The sequence below is a fragment of the Lepus europaeus genome, chromosome 4, assembly GCF_033115175.1.
Source record: "Lepus europaeus isolate LE1 chromosome 4, mLepTim1.pri, whole genome shotgun sequence".
Taxonomy (NCBI): Eukaryota; Metazoa; Chordata; class Mammalia; order Lagomorpha; family Leporidae; genus Lepus; species Lepus europaeus.
In genome coordinates this window covers 63,364,309-63,388,174 of record NC_084830.1, presented here as the reverse complement: position 1 = coordinate 63,388,174, position 23,866 = coordinate 63,364,309, and the positions used below count along the sequence as shown (strand labels likewise).

The 23,866-nt window shown below is 50.0% G+C and overlaps 1 protein-coding gene across 1 annotated transcript; it reads right to left on the bottom strand.

Moving 5' to 3' along the window:
* Positions 1 to 497: 497 nt before the first annotated feature.
* On the bottom strand, positions 498 to 4,139 carry HEY1 (hes related family bHLH transcription factor with YRPW motif 1). Its single transcript, XM_062189529.1, has 5 exons — positions 3,912 to 4,139; positions 3,717 to 3,792; positions 3,494 to 3,577; positions 3,198 to 3,279; positions 498 to 2,267 (listed from the first exon to the last, which is right to left on the bottom strand). Exons 1-5 carry the CDS (start codon positions 3,998 to 4,000, stop codon positions 1,684 to 1,686), a joined length of 915 nt encoding a protein of 304 aa, XP_062045513.1. The 5' UTR covers positions 4,001 to 4,139; the 3' UTR covers positions 498 to 1,683.
* Positions 4,140 to 23,866: the final 19,727 nt, after the last annotated feature.

The window sequence follows — 23,866 nt, the reverse complement described above, 5'->3', positions numbered from 1 at the left end:
TCATGCCACAGCCTCCCCAGCAGCGGCACGGGCGTCTCAGACTCAGCACCACCGCGGCTTGGCTGTTTCAAGACAAATAAACAGAATTTCCTGTTCTCAGCACAGAACTGAGGACACGCTACGTGCTCTCGGTAAATATTTGTCAAAAGGTCGACACACTTTTAAAGGATCCCACCAGAGTTCTTTCACACCCATGTAATTCCCAGCCTGACTTAAGCCTGTCCAGTCCAGCGACAGCCAGTTGAGAGCCAGACCATCTGACCTAGCAGTCACAGAGCTATGTCCCCTTGTGGTGTCAGGCCAAAGCGCTGCATCCTCATGAAGTCACCTTATTCCACAGCACAAATCCACACAGTTTAGAATTCCAAGAATAGGGACAGCGGGAAACATAGGACAACCCATCTGGCAAAACAAAAATGAAAGAAAGTCTGCCATATTTTAAGCCAACAGAGGAAGGGTCAAGATAAGAAGGTAGATGCAGCTGGACACTTGGTTCTTTCTTTTTTATTTAGTCACAACACATCAGTACAGGAGAGGTCAAATCCAGTTCAGTGGAGGTCGCTGAAGCTACACCTGCTAAGGGAATAAATCTGCAAACTGATACCTTTATAACCCAAATCAAATTAAATAACCCAAAGAGGAGAAGGCGACACAGCCCTTTTAATGTCTCAACATACATTTCCATGCACCAGGAGGAAAACACAAGCCAAAAATTTCCAGTTGAAAGAAAATACGGCAGTTCCAGGAAAATTAGGTTATACGTTTAAAAGGCTGCACTGCTGTTCAGCTGACCACGTGCACACCAGGATCCCTTAGCCATGTTGACATCTGCGAATTTGAGAGCCGTGGGATTAAAAATTCATTGCATTGCTTGGGCTGGCAAACACTGTCTTATTCTAGGCAGCTACCTTCCTCCTCCTCCCCAGCAACACTCGAGTGCAGACCTCGCCTACCAGTGGCTCTCTCTCAATTAAGCCAGAGCTGCAAGAGTGGGGGCAGATATTAGTAGCGGGTCACATGGCTCCAGGGCCACGGAGAGTCTGCATATTCACCTCACTGCTACGAGAGGGCCCAAAGCAACTAGTCTTCATTCTTGGATAAAGCTGTCATCTGATTTGTCAACGCTTTGTTCAGAAATATAAAATTCAATATAGTCCCCTCCCCCACACAAAAAGAATATTATTTATACAACACCTTCATCCGTCAAAATAGTCACAAACAGAAATCATGTTAACATTGAGATCGAGATTTGGAAAGTTAATTCTAAAGACAGACCATAACTATACAAGGAGTAAAAAACAGACCCAAAATACTAAATGATAAGGTTCCCAAAACTTTTGAGGCTAAAAACGGAATCATTCGTAGACAGACTGGTGTACAAGGTAAATTAGGCACGGGACAAACCTACCACATAGTGTTAAGTTACACTATTTGAATTTAATATTTTAAACAATATTTAACAACTAGGTTTTCAAAACTGCTAAAACATGGCATGATAGAAAAAAAAATAAAAAGAAAAAAAGTAAACCAACAAACCTTTAGTCTTTAAAAAAAAGTTTCATGTGAAAGTGTACCTTCTTCCTTTTTACCTCTACAGACGCCTTTAAGGTGGTGTTGGCAACAGCCCAGCTCAGCTGGGGTCTTTTTAAGCTTCCCCCTCCCTCATTCTACAGCATCAGTTCTTTAGAAGGCTCCAATCTCTGTCCCCCAGGGTCTATAGGGCTTGCCAAGGTTTGCTGCCTGCGTGGGTGCCGAAGGGCTCAGTGCATTGGGAGAGAGCAAGTGGAAGGAGCCGAAGGAGAAGGGGAAAGCCGACAGGGAGGCCACCGAGGAGAGCAGAGGTGGCGAGAGTTTGGAGGCCGAGGTGACCACGGGGAGCACCGGTCCAAGGCCACCGCTAGGGGGCGCTCGCAAGGCGGGCGCCTCCGGATGCGGCGCGGGCACCCGGCCCTGGTGGTGTGGTTCCGTGGGCGAGGCCGCGGCGGCCGTGTTCCCGTGGCCGTTCTGGGGCAACAAGAGCGGGTGCGCGATGTGCGGGTGGTGTCCAAAGGCGCTCCCCCAGGGCATGTGTCCGAGGCCGGCGTGGGCGCCGCTCGCGGCTTCGCGCTGCGAGGCGTAGTTGTTGAGATGCGAGACCAGCCGCACGCGGAGCGGGTCGGAGGCATCCAGTCCCTCGATGATGCTCAGGTAGCGGGCAACTTCGGCCAGGCATTCCCGAAACCCCAAACTCCGATAGTCCATGGCCAGAGCGTGCGCGTCGAAATAGCCTGAAGAGCAGAACAAAAGAATGACCTCAGGACTTTTGGCTCATTTCCCCCGCATTTCTTCCGCCCCTGGCAGCCCTTCCAGGCAAATAACCTCACAGGCCTCCAGCCGGGGCAATCATGGGTTCGGAAAGTCCACATATTTTTCTTTTTCCAAGTCGGCCAAAATCTTTGCATCAATCAACATGAGCAGAATGTGTTTGCTAATGCAAGTTCAAAGCCCAATAAGAAGCTGCCCGGCAGAAATTGGAATTATACCCTACCAGCAGATGAAACTCTGTTCATTCCTTTAATGTTTTCCCTCAACAACAACAAAAAATACATCAAGGACAGAGAAACCACAGAGCAGTGAAATTCATTAGACACACAGATGTAAGTTATCATCGCGGGGCTTTCAGGCCCCGGGTCCCCAGCTAAGCATTTTCCGGCTGGAGATAGACTCACAGACGTCCGCCTCCTACCTTCTGTTGGGGCTTCTCCACGGAACCACAACAGGTTTTTCTTCAAGTCATGTGGCACCTCCTTTCTTTAAAAAAATGCTGTTTATGAAATCAAGACCACATACTTAAAAAAAAAAAAGCTTTTTATTTTATTTTATTTTTTTCCCCCTCAAAATGGCAGGAGCCAATGTGAGAACTCCCTGGCTGGAATCAGGGCTGTCCCAACTTCAGGGGACCTCGGGAATAACAGGCACTGTCCAAAAAAGATGCATTTGCTCAATCTGCAGAGGGTGCGGGCGATGAAGTCACTGGAGGAAATATTGATGTGCGTTTGAAAATGTACCATCAGGCGAGTGCACGCACCGTTCAGAAACGTTCAGAGACACACCAGGCGGTGACTGCGCCGGTCTGGTCCGCTGCTGCCGCTGCTCTCTGCACCCCCATAGTCGGGAGCCCCCCACCCCGCCCCGCCAGGAAATACGGAGCCATATACCTTTGCCTCCCGCAGTGTGCAGCATTTTCAGATGATCCACCGTCATCTGCAGGATCTCGGCTTTCTCTAGCTTAGCGGAGCCCTGGAGAAGAGAACAGCAAAAGACTGCTGGGCCTACGAGAACTTAACGCGCGGACCCACAGAAACCGTCCAGCGTAGACCCAAGGCAACGACGCGTCTAAAATGCGTGGGAACCGCCGCAGGACTTCAGCCGCGGCTCCCCTCCGAGGCTCGGGGGAGGCGGGTTCGGAAGGCGCGCGCCACTCGGAGCTCGCCCTTCTTTCTCCCTCCATTACCTGCTTCTCAAAGGCGCTGGGTACCAGCCTCCTCAGCTCGGACAAACTGTTATTGATCCGGTCTCGTCGGCGCTTCTCAATGATCTGCAGAAAGCAGGCACAACAAAGGAGGACATTGCCACGACTGCTGGACAGCACGCGGAGAAGAAACGGGGTCCTCCCCGTTAATGCGTAACCAAGATAATCACAACAGTAAGTAAATAAGGGTTAGCCAGAGACTCACGCCTCTCCGTCGTTTCCTGGCCAAGATCTGGGACGATGTGGTTGGGGACATGGAACCCAGAGCCGAACTCAGGTTTCTAAGGGCAGAGAGAGTGAGAGAGACAAGGGGCAGGGGAGACCCCGTTCAGCGAGGGGAGGGGACCCGCGAGGTCTCCCCCGCGCCCCGCCCGGCCGCTCGCTGTCACCGCGGACTCACCCATTTTCGTCCGCACTCTCCTTCTCCACCTCTACGGTCTCGTCCAGCTCGCTATCCGACGAGCTGTACTCGGGGTGAGCGCGCTTCATGCTGCGGCCGCTCCGGGGCTCCTGGGGAGGGTCGGCGCGGCAGGCAGGGAGTTCACCACGGCGGCGCCTCTCCGCGCTCGGCTGCTCGCGCCCGCCACACACTGATCCCGCTCGCGCTCTGCCTCGGGTTAAAACTCAACCATCCCTTTCCCACGCTGAGCCCCTTCCCAGGGCCCTGGGGAGGGCGGGCGAGGAGGCGGAGGGGCGGGGCGGCGGCTGCCGGGCAACAGCCTCACCCCCCCACCCCCCCACCCCCGCCACGGCCAATCCGATTCCTCGCGCCGCTGATTGGCAGCCGCCAGGGCAGGGGGGCGGAGCGAGGCGGAGGGCGAGGGCGGGCCGCGCCCCCGGCGGCGGTGCGTCGGCTCCGCGGGGGCTCCGCAGCAGGGGGGTGACGGAGGAGGCGCAGGCGGCGGTGGGCCGGCGGCGGGGAGGCGCTGGGGGCCGGGCCGGGACACCAGCCCGCCGGCGGCCGCGGCCCCGCCCCGCCCCGCGCGCCCCGATTGGCCTGGCCGCGCGCCAGAGCCGCGCCTGCAGCGCCGCCGCTGAGCCGCACGCGCCGCGGGCCGTGGGAAAGTGCCGGCGCCGCGGCCGCCAGCCAATCCGGGCGGACGGCGACGGCGGCCGCGCTGGCGGCGGCGGCGGCGGCGCTGGGCGTCCGCATGAATGGAGAAGAATGGGCAGGCGGAGGAGCGGGGGCCGCGCGAGGGCGCGCAGGCCGGAGCTGGGCGGCCGGCCGCGGGCTGGGCCCCCCGTGTGAACCTGTAATCGGAGCCCGGGCGCCGGCCGGCCCCGGAAACCGCCGCCCAGCGACGCCGTAAATCTCGGCTGCGTGGCCGCCTGTGTCCGGCGACCGGAGGGCGCGCGCCGCCGGCGGGGCCGCAGCTGGTGCACCTGGCCCGGCCGCGCGCCGGCCGCTCGGGGCAGCCGAGCCGGGAAGCTGGGGAGAGGGCGCGCCCGCGGTGGCCGCCGTCCCAGGGGCCGGCCGCATGGAGAGACAGGACTTGGGTTGAGGGATGTCCTTTTTCGGGGTTGGGGCCCTTGGCCTTGCGGGGAGCCAGACGCCTCCGGGATGGAGAGAATTCCCCGGTGCTTGTAATTTCCGGGGCAATGGAGCGCTTGTTTTCTGGGCTGAAAGCGAGGGAGTGAGGGTGGGGGGGTGGGGAATCCTTGGGGATATTCATTATTTTATTTTATTTTTTTTCTTTTCCCCAGGCGTCGGCGGCCAGATCCTTTCCGCGGGCGACAGGGTGGCGGGTCGGGAGTTTATTTCTGGGCCCCGCCTCGCTGCGGGAGAGCACACGGAGCCCCTCTGCTCTGGCCTGGCTGTGCGGTGGCGCCTATTAGGAGCTATGTGAGGTTCCACGAGACCCTCCCCCCAAGGAGGGCAGAAGTTAAAAAAAAAAAATACGGTTTTACATCCCCAGACCCATTCCTAACGCCAGGATTTGTAGAAACGGGCAGGAGGGTTATTGTGAATTTGAAAACCCGGTCATCTCTGTCCCTTAAACGGTGTGTAAATGCACGCTTGGCTTGCAGCCGGCTCTGTGAAGTAAAGCTATAGGGACGTGGTTGAGAGTGCCAGAGGAATGTGCTCCCCTTGGCAAGTAGCTTTTCCTATGCTGGACCGCATCCGTGTTTCCAGTGCCGCTCTGAAACACCTTGAGCACCAGGCTGGGCGGCCTGAGCCTCATTCCCGGTTCCTGTCTCAGCACCTCCTCACCCCCAACCCCTCCACACGTTCTGCAGCCTCCTGGCTCCCACTAAAGCGCTTACAGCACTCACCCCTGGCCCCTCGGCCCTCCCTGCCCTGACCCGCTTCTCCCTCTAGGCTGGGTCCCTGGCTCAGCCCTCCTGCACTTGTTGTTGCTGGCACCCAGACACCCCCCTACTTCCTGATGCTCCACCACGTGCCGCCTGTCAGCTGTCAGTCAGATCCAGCCCACCCGCTACTTTCTCTCTGGCTGCTCACCGGTGACAGCGCTCTGGGGGTTGCTGCTGTCACACAACGGCAAGTTCAGCTCAGAGCTGCTTTTCCAATCCCTCAGGCCTCAGTCAAGGCACCAGGAGCCCCTGCCTCTCCCTTCCCAAAGCCAGGTGTAGGAGACCCTCCCAGCGACCCTCCTGTGCTTTCCAAAGTCCCTCTGAGCTCAGTGGCTTCCCCTGTAGTGACAGGCCACCCTGCTCCAGAGTCAGTGTGCCCACTCTCCCTCCTCCTGGCCCCTGGCATCTGCTACCTCGGCCTTTCCTGCTTGGGCCCATGGCTGCCTCTGTGGAGAGGCACTGTAGAGTGACAGGTTGCAGGTGCGAGAAAAAGACAGGGTGGGTGCGAGAAAAAGACAGGGTGGGGTTCCGGAAGCTTGGCTCCACATGGATACCTGAATGAGATAGCTGTCACTCAGGCATGATTTCTCTCAGAAATGATATTCTGATGCGGATGGTTAACCTGCTGGTTAAGGGCCACTTAGAATGCCCGCATCCCCTGTCTGAGTGCCTGACTCCAGCCTGCTGCTAATGCAGCCCCTGGGAGGCAATGGTAATGGTTCAAGTGCTTGGCGCCCTGCCACCCATGAAGGGGATCTGGAATGAGTTTCCAGCTCCCGGCTTCAGCCCTGGCCCAGTGCCTGCTTTGAACAAGCAAATGGGAACTCATTCATTCATTCTGTGTGTGTGCGTGTGTGTTTGTGTCTCCCCCTCAAATAAAAGGTTAGTAAAGAAACCCTTTTTTTTTTTTTAAAAGATTTATTTATTTATTTGAAAGAGTTACACAGAGAAGGAGAGGCAGGCGGGGAGAGAGGTCTTCCATCTGCTGGTTCATTCCCCAAATGGCTGCAATGGCCAGAGCTGCACCAATCCAAAGCCAGGAGCCAGGAGCTTCTCCCAGGTCTCCCATGCGGGTGCAGGGGCCCAAGGACTTGGATCATCTTCCACTGCTTTTCCAGGCCATAGCAGAGAGCTGGATCAGAACAAGAGCAGCTGGGACTCGAACCGGCACCCATATGGGGGTGCCGGCACTGCAGATGGCAGCTTACCTGCTAAGCCACAGTGCTAGGCCTGAAAACCCTTGGTTTGAAAAGAAATGAGTTTCCCCTGCTTCTTACTCTAATTCTTTCATTCATGCAGCAACACATATTCATACCTTCTCTGTGCCAGGCACTGTGCAGAAGTCTGAGAAGACAGAGGTGACCCAAAGGTCACCCAGCCCCACCCTCCTGGATCCCACATCCCCAGGGGAAGTGAGACAATGCACAAGTAAAATAGTCACAGATGTGTCCCAGCCTGGGCGCCCCTTTTGATAAGGAAGAACAGGGGGCGGGGATATTTTATGAGGTGTGGGAAGGCCTTTTCCTAGTTTGGGAAGGCACTTGAGATCAAGATGAAGTGGGCGAGGCGGCGCCATTATAACCAGGAAAGAAAGGGAGGAGTTAGACCCGGCCCAGCTTCCACCACCTGCTATGCGGAGGGGATGCACCCCTGGAGGCCTTTAAGCCCCCTGTTCTCCAGAATGCACACCCAGCCCTCTGCAGCCCAGCTCTGGCCCTTCAGAAAAGGTGCCTTTTGCCAGCTGCCCGCCAGGAGCGGTTAAAGCTGCTGCTTTTGGTAATCCATCTGTCTGGAGGACTTGCCCTTTTTGAGTTCCTTTGCAGGCTCATTTTCTTGCTGGACTGTGCAGCTGGGTGGAGGGGTTTGCATTTCAGCAGGTTGCCTTTCTCTGTGACCTCTTGCAGAAGAGATAGTCCCGATTTAGGAAGTCACTCCCAGGGCAAGCCCGGTGGGGGGCCTCCCCACAGGTAAGCAGGCAGGACTTCTGGAGGCACAGAGCTCAACCTCAAACCAGGGCTCCAGCATCTCTGTAGAAGAGGTTTTAACAGTGGCCAGGGCCGGCGCCGCGGCTCAATAGGCTAATCCTCCGCCTTGCGGCGCTGGCACACCGGGTTCTAGTCCCGGTTGGGGCACCGATCCTGTCCCGGTTGCCCCTCTTCCAGACCAGCTCTCTGCTGTGGCCAGGGAGTGCAGTGGAGGATGGCCCAAGTGCTTGGGCCCTGCACCCCATGAGAGACCAGGAGAAGCACCTGGCTCCTGCCTTCGGATCAGCGCGGTGCGCTGGCCGCAGCGCGCCGGCCGCGGCGACCATTGGAGATGAACCAACGGCAAAGGAGGACCTTTCTCTCTGTCTCTCTCTCTCACTGTCCACTCTGCCTGTCAAAAAAAAAAAAAAAAAAAAAAAAAAACAGTGGCCAATAGGTGGGAAGGGACCTGAATGGTAGCCAGTGGGCGTCCACCTGGGAGGAAGCTGTGCATCTTGAGTTCATCAGCGCTTTGGCCACCATGGTGGCCTTGGTGCCACCTTTCTCTGTCAGTTTGCTGGTGAGTGCAGGTGAGCGGGCACTGGCAATGGTGCCCAAGAGAGCCGCAGAACGCACCTACAGCTCCAAGAAAGGTTTTCAAAACAACTCTTGGGGGAAGACAACCAGCATTTGAAACCTTCAGAGCTTACTGGTTTACTTATTTTTCAACAAGCTTGTATAAAGTCCCTACTGTGCGTTGGGCACTGAGTGAGGCCTGGAGCGATGAGACTGAAAAGCCACAGTTAATATCAGATGTTCACAAACACTTAACTGCGTGACAGTGATCAAGGTACTTAACCTCTTCAAGCTTCAATTCTCTGTATAACGGAGAGAGCACTGCTGGGTACCAAGCACTTCACATCGTGCAAGGTCATTGGTGAGCACTCAGTAGCAAGTAGCAATGTTCTAATTAGGTATTAAAATACCTGCTGTTGGGCCGCCGCTGTGGCGTAGCGGGTTAAGCTGTCGCCTGCAGTGCCAGCATCCTATATGGGCGCCAGCTGCTCACTTCTGATCCAGCTCTCTGCTGTTGCCTTGGAGAGCAGTAGAAGATGGCCCAAGTCCTTGGGCCCCTGCACCCGCGTAGGAGACCCAGAGGAAGCTCCTGGCTTCGGATCGGCGCAGCTCTGGCCGTTGTGGCCATCTGGGGAGTGAACCAGCGGGTGGAAGCCCCCCCCCCCCCCCCCCCGCTCTCTGCCTCTCCTTTCTCTGTGTAACTCTGACTTTCAAATAAATAAATAAATACCTGCTGCACCAAGAGTGGATAAACTCTGAGCACTAGGCTACCCCTCAGTTTTCTTCTGAGGCTGTGTTACGCATCTTAAGAGGTTAACAGGAGATGTAAGTCTCTAGGCATTGGAAATATCAAGTGTCGTGGTCTCTGGGAAGTCTGAGCCTTTTCACTTCATGAGAAGAAATCAGTGCTCCTTGTTAAGAGCACTAATGACTTGGAATCCGAGAAGCATCTGCTCTTCTTTATTAGTGAAAGTTGCACTTTTTTGAGTCTCTTATTAAGAAAGATCTTCATGTGCGTGCATGCTATTATGCCGTGCACTCTGGGAAGTCAGAGATGGCTCCCTTATGAGAACACACCAAATCGGAAATCACCCCACACTGTCATACTAGAATTCCAACTAAGTGCCCTGTTCCTCACACTTGCTGCTTCCGCAGGTGCCACAGCTTGCTGTGCCATGCAAAAGTGCACTTCCCCCACCAGCTGGCCTAGTGAGCGCAGGTGTTGGAGCCCTGCATGGTGTTCACCTTGGAGGCGTGGTCTAACTGGAAGGTCAGCAGGCAGCGGCAATGTGGTGCAGGAGAGGATTCGAAGTCACCCATCCAACACCACACCTCTCTCCTCTGAGCCTCAATTGCCTCATTTGCAAAATGAATAATCCGTCCTTGGGCCCCTGCACCCATGTGGGAGACCTGGAAGAAGCTCCTGGCTCCTGGCCTCTGATCAGCCTGGCTCCAGCCATTGCAGACATTTGGGGAGTGAACCAGCAGATGGAAGACCACTTTCTCTCTCTCTCTGCCTCTCTGTAACTCTGCATTTCAAAAATAAATAAATAAAATGAAAAATCCTTCAGCATTTAAAAAAGATATTTATTTATTTAATTTATTTGAAAGAGAAGGAAAGAGAGACAGAGATAATCTCCATCCACTGGCTCACTCCCCAAATGGCCACAACAGCCAGGGCTGGCCAGGCCAAAGCCAGGAGCTTCATCTAGGTCTCCCATGTGGGTGGCAGGGGCCCAAACACTTTGGCCACCTTCTTCTGCCTCCCCAGAGCACCTGGGGACTGTATGCAGCACTTCAATGTGGGATGGCAGTGGTATAAGCAGTGGTTTACCTGCTGTGCCACAGCGCTGGCCCCTGCTTTGTTTCATGAAAGGTAAAATGAGACAAAGTATTTTGTAAAGCAGTATACACATGTTACACCAGGAGGATGATTTTTTGCTAACTGAAATGAGCTTGTGGGAGGTTTTCTTGCTCCTACCTTCAGGATGGGCTTCTCCTTAAGAATAATTAAATGATCAAAGTGCATTTCACAGACCACTCCTCTCGCAGATGCGCTGTAAGCGTTAATGAAAGGAGTCTGCTTCCTACATCCATCTGGGAGCCTCCTAGTCTCTTGGCGGTCCCAGGAAGCATTACGCATGGCAGGCTCAGAGTCGGTTTCCTGCGGAAGCCTTATTTACATTCGTCTGAGTCAGCACGCCCCAAACTCAGGGAGCACAGTGCTCTGTCTTCACATCACATCTGCTAACACTCCTTCAAGTGGCGTCCCCAGGAGCACACGTCGGGAAGTAACGGCGCTGACATAAAGGCAGGTGCATGTTACCAAGCCACAGAAAAAGCAGAGATGAAAAGGAACTTAACAACAGTGATCACAAGGTCAAGTTCTGCGAGACAACTTCTTTCTTAAACGTTCTTAGCTGAGTAATCAGAAAGACCAGTTTCTTGAAAACTAATTTTTTAGTACTTTTTAAACACCTTTTAATAGTGAAGGCTTGTTTTTTTTTTTTTTTTAAAGACGTATTTATTTGTTCGAGAGACAGAGTTACAGACAGAGAGAGGGAGAGACAGGGAGAGAGGTCTTTCGTCTGCTGGTTCACTCCCCAAGTGGCCGCAATGGCCAGAGCTGGGTCAATCAGACGCAAGGAGCCAGGAGTTTCTTCCAGGTCTCCCACGTGGGTGCAGGGGCCCAAGCACTTGGGCCATCTTCCACTGCTTTCCCAGGCCATAGCAGAGAGCTGGATCAGAAGAGGAGCAGCCAGGACACAAACCAGCGCCCATATGGGATGGTGCGGAGGCTTAACCTACTATGCGACAGCATCAGCCCCTAGTGAAAACTTCTATGGTACTTACCGTACACTAGGCACAGTTTTAAGAACTTTACCTACAACTCATTAAACCCTCGCAGCAACCCAAGAAAGAGCAGTCGTTCCCCTGGGCTGTGGTGTGAATCTCGTGTGTGTGCACCAGAACTGGTGCTGAAGCTTGGTCCCCAGTGTCACCATGGTGAGAGGTGGGGGGGCCTTGCAGAAGGATGAGTGCTTCTCTTGCAGCAGTCACTCTCTGTCTTACGGGACTGGACTGCTTACACAAGTGGCTGCTGGAAAGTGGCCCTGGCATCTTCCTCTCTCCCAGTGGGACTTTTCCTTTGTGGGTGCCCACTGGCCCCTCTTGCACACACCCCCACCATATGATGCCATCCACCATGAGGCCCTCACTGAAAGCTGAGCAGATGCAGGCTCCATGCTCCTGGCCCTCCAGAACTGTCTTTTTTGTGTTTTTTTTTTTTGACAGGCAGAGTTAGTGAGAGAGAGAGAGAGACAGAGAGAAAGGTCTTCCTTTTTCTGTTGGTTCACTCCCCAAGTGGCCGCTATGGCCAGCACACTACGCCAATTCAAAGCAAGGAGCCAGGTGCTTCCTCCTGGTCTCCCATAGGGTGCAGGGCCCAAGCACTTGGGCCATCCTCCACTGCCTTCCCGGGCCACAGCAGAGAGCTGGACTGGAAGAGGAACGACCAGGACAGAATCCGGTGCCCTGACCGGGACTAGAACCCTGGGTGTCGGCGCTGCAGGCAGAGGATTAGCCTAGTGAGCCATGGCGCCGGCCCCAGAACTATTTTTATAGATCACCCAACCTCGGATATTTTTTATAGCCATAGAAAATAGATGAAAACATCCGGTTTTAAAAGAGAAAGCTGGGGTGTGTCGGGGTGGGGGGTATCATTGTGCATAATGGGTAAAGCCGCTGCCTGGGATGCTGGCATTCCAAGTAGGTGCCCATTCGTGTCCCAGCTGCTCCATTTCTGATCCAGCTCCCTGATGATGGTCTGGGAAAAGCAGTGGAAGATGGCCCAAGTTCTTGGGCCCCTGCACTCACGTGGGAGACCCAGATAAAGCTCCTCCTGGCTCCTAGTTTTCTCTCTCTCTGTAGCTCTTTCAAATAAATAACAAAAAAGGAAGCTTGGGCAAAGAGATTGACGTGATTTGTCCCAGGTCATATTTGACTTCTTGTCATTGTTCTGATTTCATGACCCTCTGTTTTCCTTGAGGAGTAATTTACAGAGTAGCTTGGTTACAATGGTGCAAATACTAATATACACCATACTCTTTTCAATTCAAATAATACAAACAGGGATTTTTCAGTGTATCTTCATAACTTAAATGCTTCCACTACTTTTTAGTTTTCCACTTTCAAGAAACTCTGGGTATAAATGGGATAAACCTTAGGGTGTCACAAAAGCAAGTTTGGAAAGTGTTCTCCTTAGAATGTGGACCAAGTTTGATTCAGCGGCAGTAAAGGCCTATTCTCTTAGGTTGCCTGGAGACACACAATGATACTGCAAGCGTTGGCATTTGCAACTTCATTAGACCTGGTTTCCAAATACTTCAGAATTGAAGACTTTTGTGTTCCCAGCCATTTACTATAAATAAACCTAAAATTATTTTAAATAGCTCAAGTATAATGGGAGTTTCCAGGTGAGCCCCAGATTGGAATTCACAGAATGTATACTTTTGAAGCTCAAAGTTCTGCTAACCTAAAAAGTCATCTATTTGCCTGAACTGATACTCAGTGAAGCTTTGGTTTTTGGTCTAAAAGGAATTTTTTTAAAAAATGTGCAGTGGAGGATGGCCCAAGTGCTTGGGCCCTCCACCCGCATGGGAGACCAGGAGGAAGCACCTGGCTCCTGGCTTCGGATCAGCACAGCGCACCTGCCGCAGTGGCCATTTGGGGGATGAACTAACGGAAGGAAGACCTTTCTCTCTGTCTCTCTCTCTCTCACTAACTCTGCCTGTCAAAAAAAAAAAAAAAAAAAAAGTTATCTTTTGATTCAGCAGCCCAGGGCAGAGATGAGGAAAAAAAGAAGTACGAGGAATGAATTTGAGTCTCATTAGAGAAAAGGGCGCGGGAGCTGGCAGCACTGTGTGTGTGACACTTACTGCTGGTAAGGCTCTGAGGGTGCATGGCCACGGAGCAGGGGAAGACGGGGCGGCCTGGCTGCAGAGGCCGCAGCAATGGCCTCCATGAGGCGGAGGTGGGTCACAAATGGCACTGAACTTGGTCCTAACCATCCAGGCACTGCACAGGTCGGGTAGAAAACTTGGAAAGCAGCCCAAGTCCTAGAGTCAGCAGAAAAAAAGAAGTCAAATGGTTTGGATATCACTCCTGAATTGTCTTCCCCTAAAATGCTTATGTTGAAGCCCTGACCCCAGTGGGGTGGTGTTTGGAGGGGTGACTCTTGGGAGCGAATTGGATTTAAATGAGGGCTTGATGGGAAGGCTTCATGCTGGCTACAGGAACAGATAGCAGAGAGCTTGCTCCTGTTCCTCTTTTCTCTCCAACTCCCCCTCCCTCTCCCTCTCCACCACCCCCACCTCCCTTCTCTCCTCCTCTCTCCCCTCTGCCACGTGAGACACCTGTCCAAAGGCAGCCATCCGCAGGCCAGGAAGAATCCTCACCAGAAAGCCACCAGCCTAGGGGCCTCTTCTTGTACTTCTGGCCTCTAGAAGTGGGACAAAATAACTTTCTGTTGTTTATGACAGTCAGCCTATGATATTTTGTTATGGCAACTGGAGCTAAGACACCTCCTATTTCAAAACCTTTATAAAATGTTAATGTGTCTTTCTGTAAGAATTTCTATTATAAATAAGTGTTCTATTTCCCAGCTTTTAAAAATGCATTATATTTTACTTGTCGGTAACTGAAAGAACTGGCAAAAGATACAAATCTTCCCCACTTATTAAACCTTATTTTTAGAGCAAAGAGATTTTTCTATTTCAAATCCCTTAGAGATTATAAGTTAATGAAACAGGACAAGCTTCTTTCTAACTAAATGACAAAGAGCTAAGTATCTCTGGTGAGTGTCATCATTTAACGGGAGCTTGGGCTTTAGTCTGTAGGTTTCTCTTCTGTGCCTCTGCTTTTGAGCTACTCATCAAATGACAGCGAGATAAATGGGTGGTTTGTCTCTGCTGGATGTTTCCACGGCACTGAACTGGCCCTGCTGACCCTCCTGTTGGAGTGTGAGACAAATGAGGCCAAAGCCTCTCCCTTTAGGCTTTCTACCCCATCTACCTGTCACACAAAACCCAGAATTCACTGAAGCTAGGGTTTCCCCTTTGCCAGTGCTGCAACCATGGCGGGGCCTCCACGAACAGTCTTCCCAAGTACATGAGCCGCATCTCACCATCCCCAAAAGTACGCTCTGGAGAATAGTTTGCCTTCTTAAATCTTAATGGAATGTACACCAATGAACCCTTCTTCTACCTTCCAAAAATAGTATGGGGGGGTGGGCATTTGGGCCTACCAGCGAAACAGTGGTTAGGACATCTCATCTCCTATCGGACTATGGGTTCACTTGCTAGCTCCCAGCTCTGGCTCTGATTCCAGCTTCCTGCTAATACAGGCCCTGGGAGGCAGCAGTAGTGGCTGCCACACACATGGGCGATCTGGATTGCATTTCTATCTTCTGTCTTTTGGCCTCAGCCCTGGCCTAGCATCCATCATTGCAGGCATTTGGGAAGTGAACCAGCAGATGGGAGCACTATTTCTGTCCGTCTCCCTCTCAAATAAAAAAAAAAAAAAAAAGAAAGAAATTTAAAACATCATTAAAATCCGTAGATAACGTGGCTGGTTGGGTTTTATGTTTGTTACATTATATTCAGAAATTATAATAAACAGTACACAGGATAAAATAAGTGTATCTTTCCACTAGGAATAAAGGTAACACAGAAAGAAAGATGAGCTGGAAAAATTTTTTGGTAAGGTGTAAATGTATCTCAAAATTTTTAAAAAGCATAATCTATTTGGCTTTGGGACCAGTTCTGTCTGGCATGCTTATTTATGCCATCCAACGTCACCACCTCAGAGCATGCACAATTCCAATAAATATTTCAAGTGCCTTTTAAGATTTTTTAACAAAAGTACACAATCTCCAAGTGTAGTCTTCTGAGAATCCCTCTGAGTTATTGGCTTCTGTCCTCTATAAAATATATGCCTCTTGCTGAATTTTCATACACAGTTTTAATAGTTCGTTTAATATTTTGTTGATATTAGGGAAAACTGAAAATATTAATAAGTATTCCTTAAATTGGCAGCTTTTACCAAAATTTCAGTCTGGTATTGGCACATAATAACTTTTTTAATAAAAGGTTTATTTGAAAGGCACAGTTACAGAGAGAGAGGGAGGGGGAGAAAGAAAGCGAGATTGATCTTCTTTCCTTTGGTTCACTCCCTAGATGGCTGCAACAGCCAGGGCTGGGCCAGGCAGAAGCCAGGAGCTTCATTCAAGTCTCCCATGTGGGTGCAGAGGCTCAAGCACTTGGGCCATCTCTGCTGCTTTTCCTAAGCCATTAGCTGGATGGAAAATGGAGCAGCTGGGGACACGAACCGGCACCCATGTGGAATGCTGGCATCTCAGGCAGCGATTTTACCTGCTGTACTACAACACTGGGCCCTCATATTAAATTTTTTAGCACTTACTTAAAATGGCCTTTGTTTCTTCTAAAATTTCTGTTCAAAACCATACAGAATTATGCCATTGTCATGGTACTACTTACCGCCTATTTGCCACATTTCTTGCACTTTTATCCCCTTAAAACTTAACTAGAAAAATATTTCATAATTTGGCATGCACACACAGACAAGATCTGGCTTTATGATCGTTAATGTTTTCCACAGAGGGTGCCATGTCACAGACAATAAATAGCCTTCCTTCTTGAATCAGCCACTGTTAGGTCCACAACACTAAACAGTGTAAACATGCCAAAAGTTTAAAGATAACCAAAAAAAGAATACCTCTACTGCATCAGCATTTCCTGTCTGATTCTCCACACTGCCTCCTGGAAGAAGTTTCATGTTGCTACTTCCTCGTGTCTATTGCTGGGATCTGGGGTCCAGGAGTCAAGTATGTTTAGTGGAGACAAGAGAGTAGGAACATGTGGATGGACGGTGAGTAAAGAATGAATTGTGCTGAATGGATGAGATGCTCCAACACAGTGGGCCACGAGTAATTTTCTGCCTCAATTCTCATGACCTTTGTTTGTGGCATTCCTGGAGTTCAGAGAGAAAATGGGAGCGGGTGTGGTGTTCTGTGCCCTGTGGAGAGACAGAGGCCTCAAGTATGAGGAACAAGGTGAGAGTGGATGGCCCAGTGAAAAATGACGACCAGGACCATGAGAATAAACAGTGACATGGGATAAAACAAGCTAGATGGGCTTATATTAGGGGAGATTTCAAGTTTTCATCACACAAAGAACAAAATAAAAGAATACAAGTGTATTTCAAACATCTCGTGGGAAAAATGAAATTTAAAAAAAGTTTGTTTTGGTCTAATATTTTTAAATTCATGCTTTTTAAGTAATATACATTTTCATGAATTTTTGGAAGACTCCGCATATGCAAGGATTTTTAAAAAAATTTCACATGAAAATGAACATATTTCCCTTTTCCATGAATTTTAAAAATTTGTATGCCTTTATTTTCATTTTATTTGGAAGGCAGAGAGACAGAAAGAGATCTTCCATTTGCTTGTTTACTCCCTAATTGGCCACAACAGCCAGGGCTGAGCCAGGCTGTAACCAGAAGCCTGGAACTCAGTCTCAGTCTCCCGTGTGGGTGGTAGTGACCCAAATACTTGAGCCATTACCAGCTGCCTCCCAGAGTGTGCATCTGCAGGAAACTGCACTGGAAGTGGAGCAGCTGGAAGTTGAACCAGGTGCTTTGATATGAGACGTGAGTGTCTCAATTTTCCATGAACTTTTTGAGTTACCCTAATACACACACAGAAGAAAGAAGTCCCAGAGTTGGGAATCTTCTAGGAATGAACCCGGATGAAGGTTATGGTTTCAAGGATGGAAGGAATGAGGGAAGGGGTTGGCACTGTGGTCTAGTGGGCTAAGTCTCTACCTGGTCGCCAGCATTTGATATGGGCACTGGTTCGTGTCCTGGCTGCTCCTCTTCCAATCCAGCTCCCTGCTAATGGAATGTATGGCCTAAGCACTTGGGCCCCTGAACCCATGTGGGAGACCCAGCAGAGGCTCCTGGCTCCTGGCTTCGGATCAGCCCAGCTCCAGCCATTGTGTCCTTTTGGGGAGTGAACCAGCAGATAGAAGAGCTTTCTCTCTGTGTCTCCCTCTGTAACTCTGCCTCTCAAATAAATAAATAAATAAAATTAAAAAAAAAAAAGAATAAGGAAGGGAAAGTAATTCTGAAAGAATATTGAGCAATACTAGGCATGTTAGTGAATGGAGATACTATGGCTGTGCCACTTACTGGGTCCTGGGGCTGGCATTGTGGCAATGCAGGCATCCAAAATGGGTGCCAGTTCATGTCCTAGCTGCTCCACTTCCTATCAAGCTCCTTCCTTATGGCCTGAGAAAATCAGTGGAAAATGGCCCCAATGTTTGGGCCTCTGCCACCCATGGGGGAGACCTGGAAGAAGCTCCTGGTTCTTGGCTTCAGCCTGGCCCAGAACTGGCTGATGCAGCCATCTGGTGACCGAACCAACAGATGAAAGATATCTCTATCTCCCCTCTCTCTCTGACCCTCCCTCTCTTTCTGTAACTCTACATTTCAAATAAATAAAATAAATCTTTAAAGTAATAATAATATGTATTAATTATGTAAACAGAGAAACTGTTCCTTAAGGAGCTGTAGTCCATAGTTTTATAATGAACTGTGATCTATCCAAAGACTATATATATACACACACACATATGCAGTTTTAAATTTATTTATTTTTAGTTTATTTGAAAAACAGAGAAAGAGAGAGAGAAACAGACAAAACTTCTAAATGCCAGTTCACTCCCAATATGCCCGCAGCAAACAAAGCTGGGCCAGGCTGAAGGTGGGAGCTAGGAACGCAACCCAAGTCTCCCACAAGGGTGGTAAGAACTCAAGAGCCATTACCACTGCCTCTCAGGGTACACATTAGCATAAAGCTGGAATGAGGAGTGGAACCAGAACTCGAATTCAGGCACTCTAATATGGGATGTGGGTGTCCCAACCAGCACCTTAACCACCAGGCCAAATGCCCATCCCTCTATATAGTTTTTATATATATTTATAGAACTGTACAGGTGCTGAACACATATTCCCATTTCAGACCTTGGAACTGTGCTGTGTGGACTAGTGGGTCTCAGACTTTAGCAAGCATTAAAATCACGTGCCGGGCTTAGTAGTAAAGCAAGCATTTGCATGCTCTTCCCTCGGAGTGCTGGATTCAGCAGAGCCAGGATGGGCTCAGGAATCCAAGTTTCAAACTAGCTCCCAGATGACGCTGGCACTGTTTGTTTGGTTCCATACTTTAGGAACTGCTGGCTTAGTTCTTTGGTTTGCATCTTGGCCATATAATAGATTCATCTAGGGAGTTTCTATTAAAAAAAAAAAAAATTCAAGTTCTCAGGCCACACCTCCAAACAATTAAAATCACAGTCCCTGGGGGTGGAACTTAGGCATGGGTATTTTTTTGAAGTTCTTGGATGATTCCAATGTTCAGTCATGTGGGAAATTTCCACTAAGATCAATTGTTCTCAAACCTTAGCACACATCAAGGTCTTCTGGAGAACGAATTAGAACATAGATTTCTGGGCAACCTTCTCGGGCTTTCTGGTTCTTAAGTCTGGGTTGAGCTGGAGGCTGCATTTCAGCCAAGCTCTGAAGGGAGGCCATTGGTCCTGGAACCACACTCTGAGAACTGCTCAGGATGATCACCTTCAACAGGGCTGCAGGTTGAAAAATACTGATTATCCCCACCCACGAACCAAACACCACCACCGCCACAGGAAGTGCAGCTTCATCAGTCTGGGCTGGGAACCGGCGTGTATGTACTTCTAAAGTTCCCCAGGTGATTCAGATGTGCAGCCAAGGCTGGGAATCACTGCTAAACCGTCAAGATGAGGGGGCAGTGGATGTATCACGAGGTCCCTGCTTCCCAACCGAGCTAAGTATGAGCCTGTCCAGCCAGAATATATTTTAATCATTACATTCAGTAGATATCTTTGCTGAAGAAAAATACTACATTGAAATAAATGCAAGATTATGACAGTCATTTCTGAATTTGATAAATAACAGGTTAAGCCAGGAGGGGCTTGTCCCCTCTCCTTTCATTGCTATAAATACAACGTGCTGTCTGATTTTTTTTTTTTTATGTGACATGGGATCCCACCCCTTCAGAGATCTGCAGCCAGTCCTGTAAACAGAAACATTATAACTGTTATTATAAAAGCCGTTTCCTTAAATGAGAATTTATGCGTATATCTAAATAAACTTGAAACCTGATCAAACACCCTGGCTCCAGGAAAATAACTTTGGGTTTGGATAACACAACCCAGAGTAACGTTTTGCTGCCACATGATGTGTTTGAATATACAGGCTCATTTTTAATCACATGGTATGGGAATGCCTTCTCTGCTATAGACAGTAAATGCTGGGATTTGGCAATGGGGTGGGAATGTAGATGCAGAGCCTAACAGATGGATTCCACTCTTAACTGGAGTTTTTTTGGCCAGCTTCTCTGTGATATCAGACACATGTTTGTAAATAATTGCTTTCTATTCTGAAAACACTGATACTATCCTGTTATGGTAGCAGAGTTAGTTGCCATCCGTGACCCTGTGGACTACCCTCTGCGAGGTAGAGTTCTTCCAGCAGAAAGGCCTCAGCAGTGTAGTACTGGAAACGCACGCAGTGCTCATCAACTCTCGTAACTGAACACTTGAGGACCCACTTGACACCCAGCAGAATCTATAAGCAAAAGGAAAATCATTGGCAAATATTGGTGAGGATCTGGAGAAAGTGAAACTCTTTGTGTATCACTGGCTGGGAATTTGTAGCCAATTTGGAAGCAGTTTGGCTGTTCCCTTAAAAGTCAGACATAGGGGCCAGCTTTGTAACATACTGGGTAAATCTGAGAACAAGTTAGAACATAGATTGCTGGACAACTATGTGCCAGCATCCCATATGGGTGCCGGTTGAGTCCCGGCTGCTCCACTTCCCGTCTAGCTCTTCGCTATGATCTGGGAAAGCAGTAGAAGATGGCCCAAGTCCTTGGGCCCCTGCACCCATGTGAGAGACCTGGAAGGAGCTGCTGGCTCCTGGGTTCAGATCAGCCCAGCTCCAGCTGTTGCGGCCATGTGGGGAGTGAACCAGTGTATGGCAGGCCCCTCCCCCACCTCTCCTCTGTAACTATGCCTCTCTAATAAATAAATAAATTTTTATAAAAAAATAAGGCACAAATTTGCCACCAACTGAGCAATTCCATCCCTAGGTATCCACCCAAGAGAAATGAAAGCAAGTGTTCACATAGACTTGCGTGGGAATTTCCACAGCAGTTACTCATAACGGCCAAAAGCTGGAAACAATTCAAGTGTCCATCAGCTGATGCGTGAATAAGCAAAATGTGTTCTTATCTATGCAATGGAATACTATTCAGCAACAAAAAGAGAGGAAGTGCTGATTCCTGATACTACTGAGACAGATCTTGAAAACAGACTAAGTCAGGGCCCACACCATGGCGTGGTGAGCTAAGCTTCCTCCTGTGGCGCTAGCATCCCATATGGGCAGCTGCTCCTCTTCCGACCAGCTCTCTGCTGTGACCGGGGAAGGTGGCCCAAGTGCTTGGGCCCCTGCACCCATGTGGGAGAACCAGAAGAAGCTCCTGACTTCCAGCTTCAGATTAGCCAAGTTCCAGTCACTGTGGCCAACTGGGAAGTGAACCAGCAGATGGAAGACCTCTCTGTCTTTCCCTCTCTCTGTAAGTCTCTCAAATAAATAAATAAATAAAATGTCTTGGAATCTACTCGTGGTGATGGCTGCACATAGAGTATGCATGGATTTCGAATCGTTTTCATTACTTTTCATTCCATTGTCCAAGAACTTTTTTAAGTCCCTCATATCTGTAACGATACTAAAAAGCATGGAATCATACACTGTGTGGCATGTCATTTTTATCTCAATAAAGCTGTTATTGTTTAAAAATAATGTTGCTGGAACGCCGCGGCATACTGGGAACTTCAGAAGCAAATTCCCACCAACCTACTCTGATTTAACCTTGGCCAAGGAGACTGCTGGGTGTGTGCACAGGGGGCAGCTTCCTGGTCCTCAAAGTGAGCCCAGGTTAGAGGCAGCTAGATTAGGGCAGGCTCTGGCCTGCTCATAAATGCTGGACAGGTGTCCTTGGGGGCCCTGGGCCCCACCATGGGCCTGTGTGCTCCTCAGATATCGGGGCCCCTAGGTTGTCGCAAGGAGGGAATCTGGTGGGGGTCTTTTGTCCCTGCTCTCCCCCGACAAAGGATAACCTAGCAAGAGCTGAGGTTCCCAGGGCACGGTGTCGCCCTATTGTGTGCAGACCTGCACAGAGGCTCCCAGGAGAGGAGCGGGACAGGGAGGTGCCCAGCGCGCGCTGAGCGCGTCGCCGCCCCCCGCACCGGGCCGGGGAAGGGGGCGCGGGGGGAGGGGCGCTGTAATTGCCGCGCAGCCCCGGTTCCCACGCTGCTATTGTTGGCGACTTTGTTTCCAATTCCCATCACGTGTGCTAATTAGTTGGAGCTGCTGGCTGGCTGGGAGGCGTGTGGCCGGCCTAAAAGCAGAAAGATCACTTCCTGTAGGGAGCCAGGCAGGCTGAATTCTGCGGGGGCTTCTTTCTCCTCCTTCTTAGCCGCCGCCCAGGAGAGTGGGAAGGCGAAATGTCCCTGAATTGCAATGCAACCGCAAAGCTTGGGGTGGGGAGAGGAAGGGCAGAGGTAGTGGGAGCCCCAGGATTGAAGGAGAAAGTCATCTTAGGTCTCTAACCAGACTCCGACATGCTTTACAAAATTCCTTCCACAATTTTGTTCAGTGACTCTTTCAAGATTAGGATAATGGAGGAAAGGTATTGTAGTCTGCTCATTTAAAAAAAAAAAAAATCCGTTTCACACCCTGAATTAAATCAGCACTTGCATCACTGAACCATGGAGAAGGACAAAGTGAAATGGGTGAGTCATGACTGTCGCGGCAGTCACTTAGGCTTGGACCCAAGCTTCTGACTTCCACTCGCTTTGGTGCCGAGCCTGTGGAACGGGTGCAGTGAGGTGTTGGAGACCAGCGACAGAACACAGGGCTCAGCATGGGCCCAATTAGGAGAAAACGTGCTGTGTCAATTGGCTTTTCATTGGGTTGCAGGAGTTAGTAATGCTCTGATTCTCCCAGTAGAAGTCACTTCTTTGAAGATACCATATTATCCACACGGTCTTCCCGTAATTAAGAGGAAAGCTGGCCTTTAGAAGGACTTGCTGTAAAATCGTGTTGATTTTCTGGGAAGCAGCAGAGTGGTAGAGGAATAGGATGGAGGGTAATCATTCAGTATGCATTTAGCAAGGATGTTTTGAGCATCTACTCTGTGTCAGGCGCTGGGCTAGCGTGCAGATGGAGACATGAAGCGTCTAGAAGCGGTCCTTAAGTAGCTGACAAATCTCACTGAGGCTAGAGGCAAGGAGGTGAGTTGGGGGACTAACTCAATGGTCCGTCCAATAAGAGATGTAAGAGACTGAAATGAAAGGTGGGTTGAAGGAGCTGGGCCAGATTCAAGAGAGATTTACGTGGTGGAGCTGACCTTATGAGCCCAGCCTGTGGCAGTGAGCAACTATAATGAATGATGCATGAATGACGATGGCATTCGCTCAGAGGACAGTTAGACACTTAAGAGTCTCAAAACGGAGAGGCTGGGTTTCATTTTGGCCCTGTTGTGTTAAAAGTGAGTGTAGGACATCCAAATAATGACACCTAAGAGGAAGGTGGGTGTAAGACTATGGAGGTCACCTGGGAAAGGATGGGGCTGAGCTAGGAGCCGTAACAGTCAGGGATGGGAAGACAGTGCAGTGTGCCTTTCACTCACGGGACATCTGTGTGACTGCCCCATTGCAAGTGAACCCTAGATATGCTGCTCCAGAAGTGTCTCAGGAGGACTGTATGTTCCCACTCATATGGGGCATCCAGAGTAGTCAAATTCATGAGATAGAAAGCAGAGTCGTGGTCACCAGGAGTTGGAGGCGGAGAGGAAGGGGGATTGGTTCAATGAGTACAGTTTCAGATTTGCAAGGTGAAAAATTCTAGAGATTTGTTTCACAGCAGTGTGAATGTACTTAACATTACTGAACTGTACACTTAAGAGTGGTTAAGATGCTAGCTTTTCTATGCTATTTTATATGTAATCACAATAAAGAGGGGGTGGGGAGGGGAGGGAGAGAGCAACCCTACTAGTTTCCTTGAAACAGCACTAGGATGAAATCTATTTATCTTTTGCTCAGGGCACTGTTGCCCATTCTTGGTGAGGAGCTAAGTTGGAGCAAACTCTTTAGGATGAATGATACGAATCAAGAGACTTGAAAACGCTCTCACCCTTTGACCCATGTATTCTACTGCCTAAAATTGATCTTAAGTAAGAAGCCAAGCTCTGCACAGGGGCAGGTAGCTGGGGGTTGGGGAGAATCACTAAAGAGATTAGATATGATTTTAAAGCTAACTTTTC

Coding starts and splice junctions, on each gene's coding strand:
- HEY1 (XM_062189529.1), bottom strand. CDS start 4,000: ATGAAGCGCGCTCACCCCGAGTACAGCTCGTCGGATAGCGAGCTGGAC. Junction 3,793..3,911: donor GAGAGTGCGGACGAAAATGG/GTGAGTCCGCGG, acceptor CTCTGCCCTTAG/AAACCTGAGTTCGGCTCTGG. Junction 3,578..3,716: donor CCAGGAAACGACGGAGAGGC/GTGAGTCTCTGG, acceptor TGCTTTCTGCAG/ATCATTGAGAAGCGCCGACG.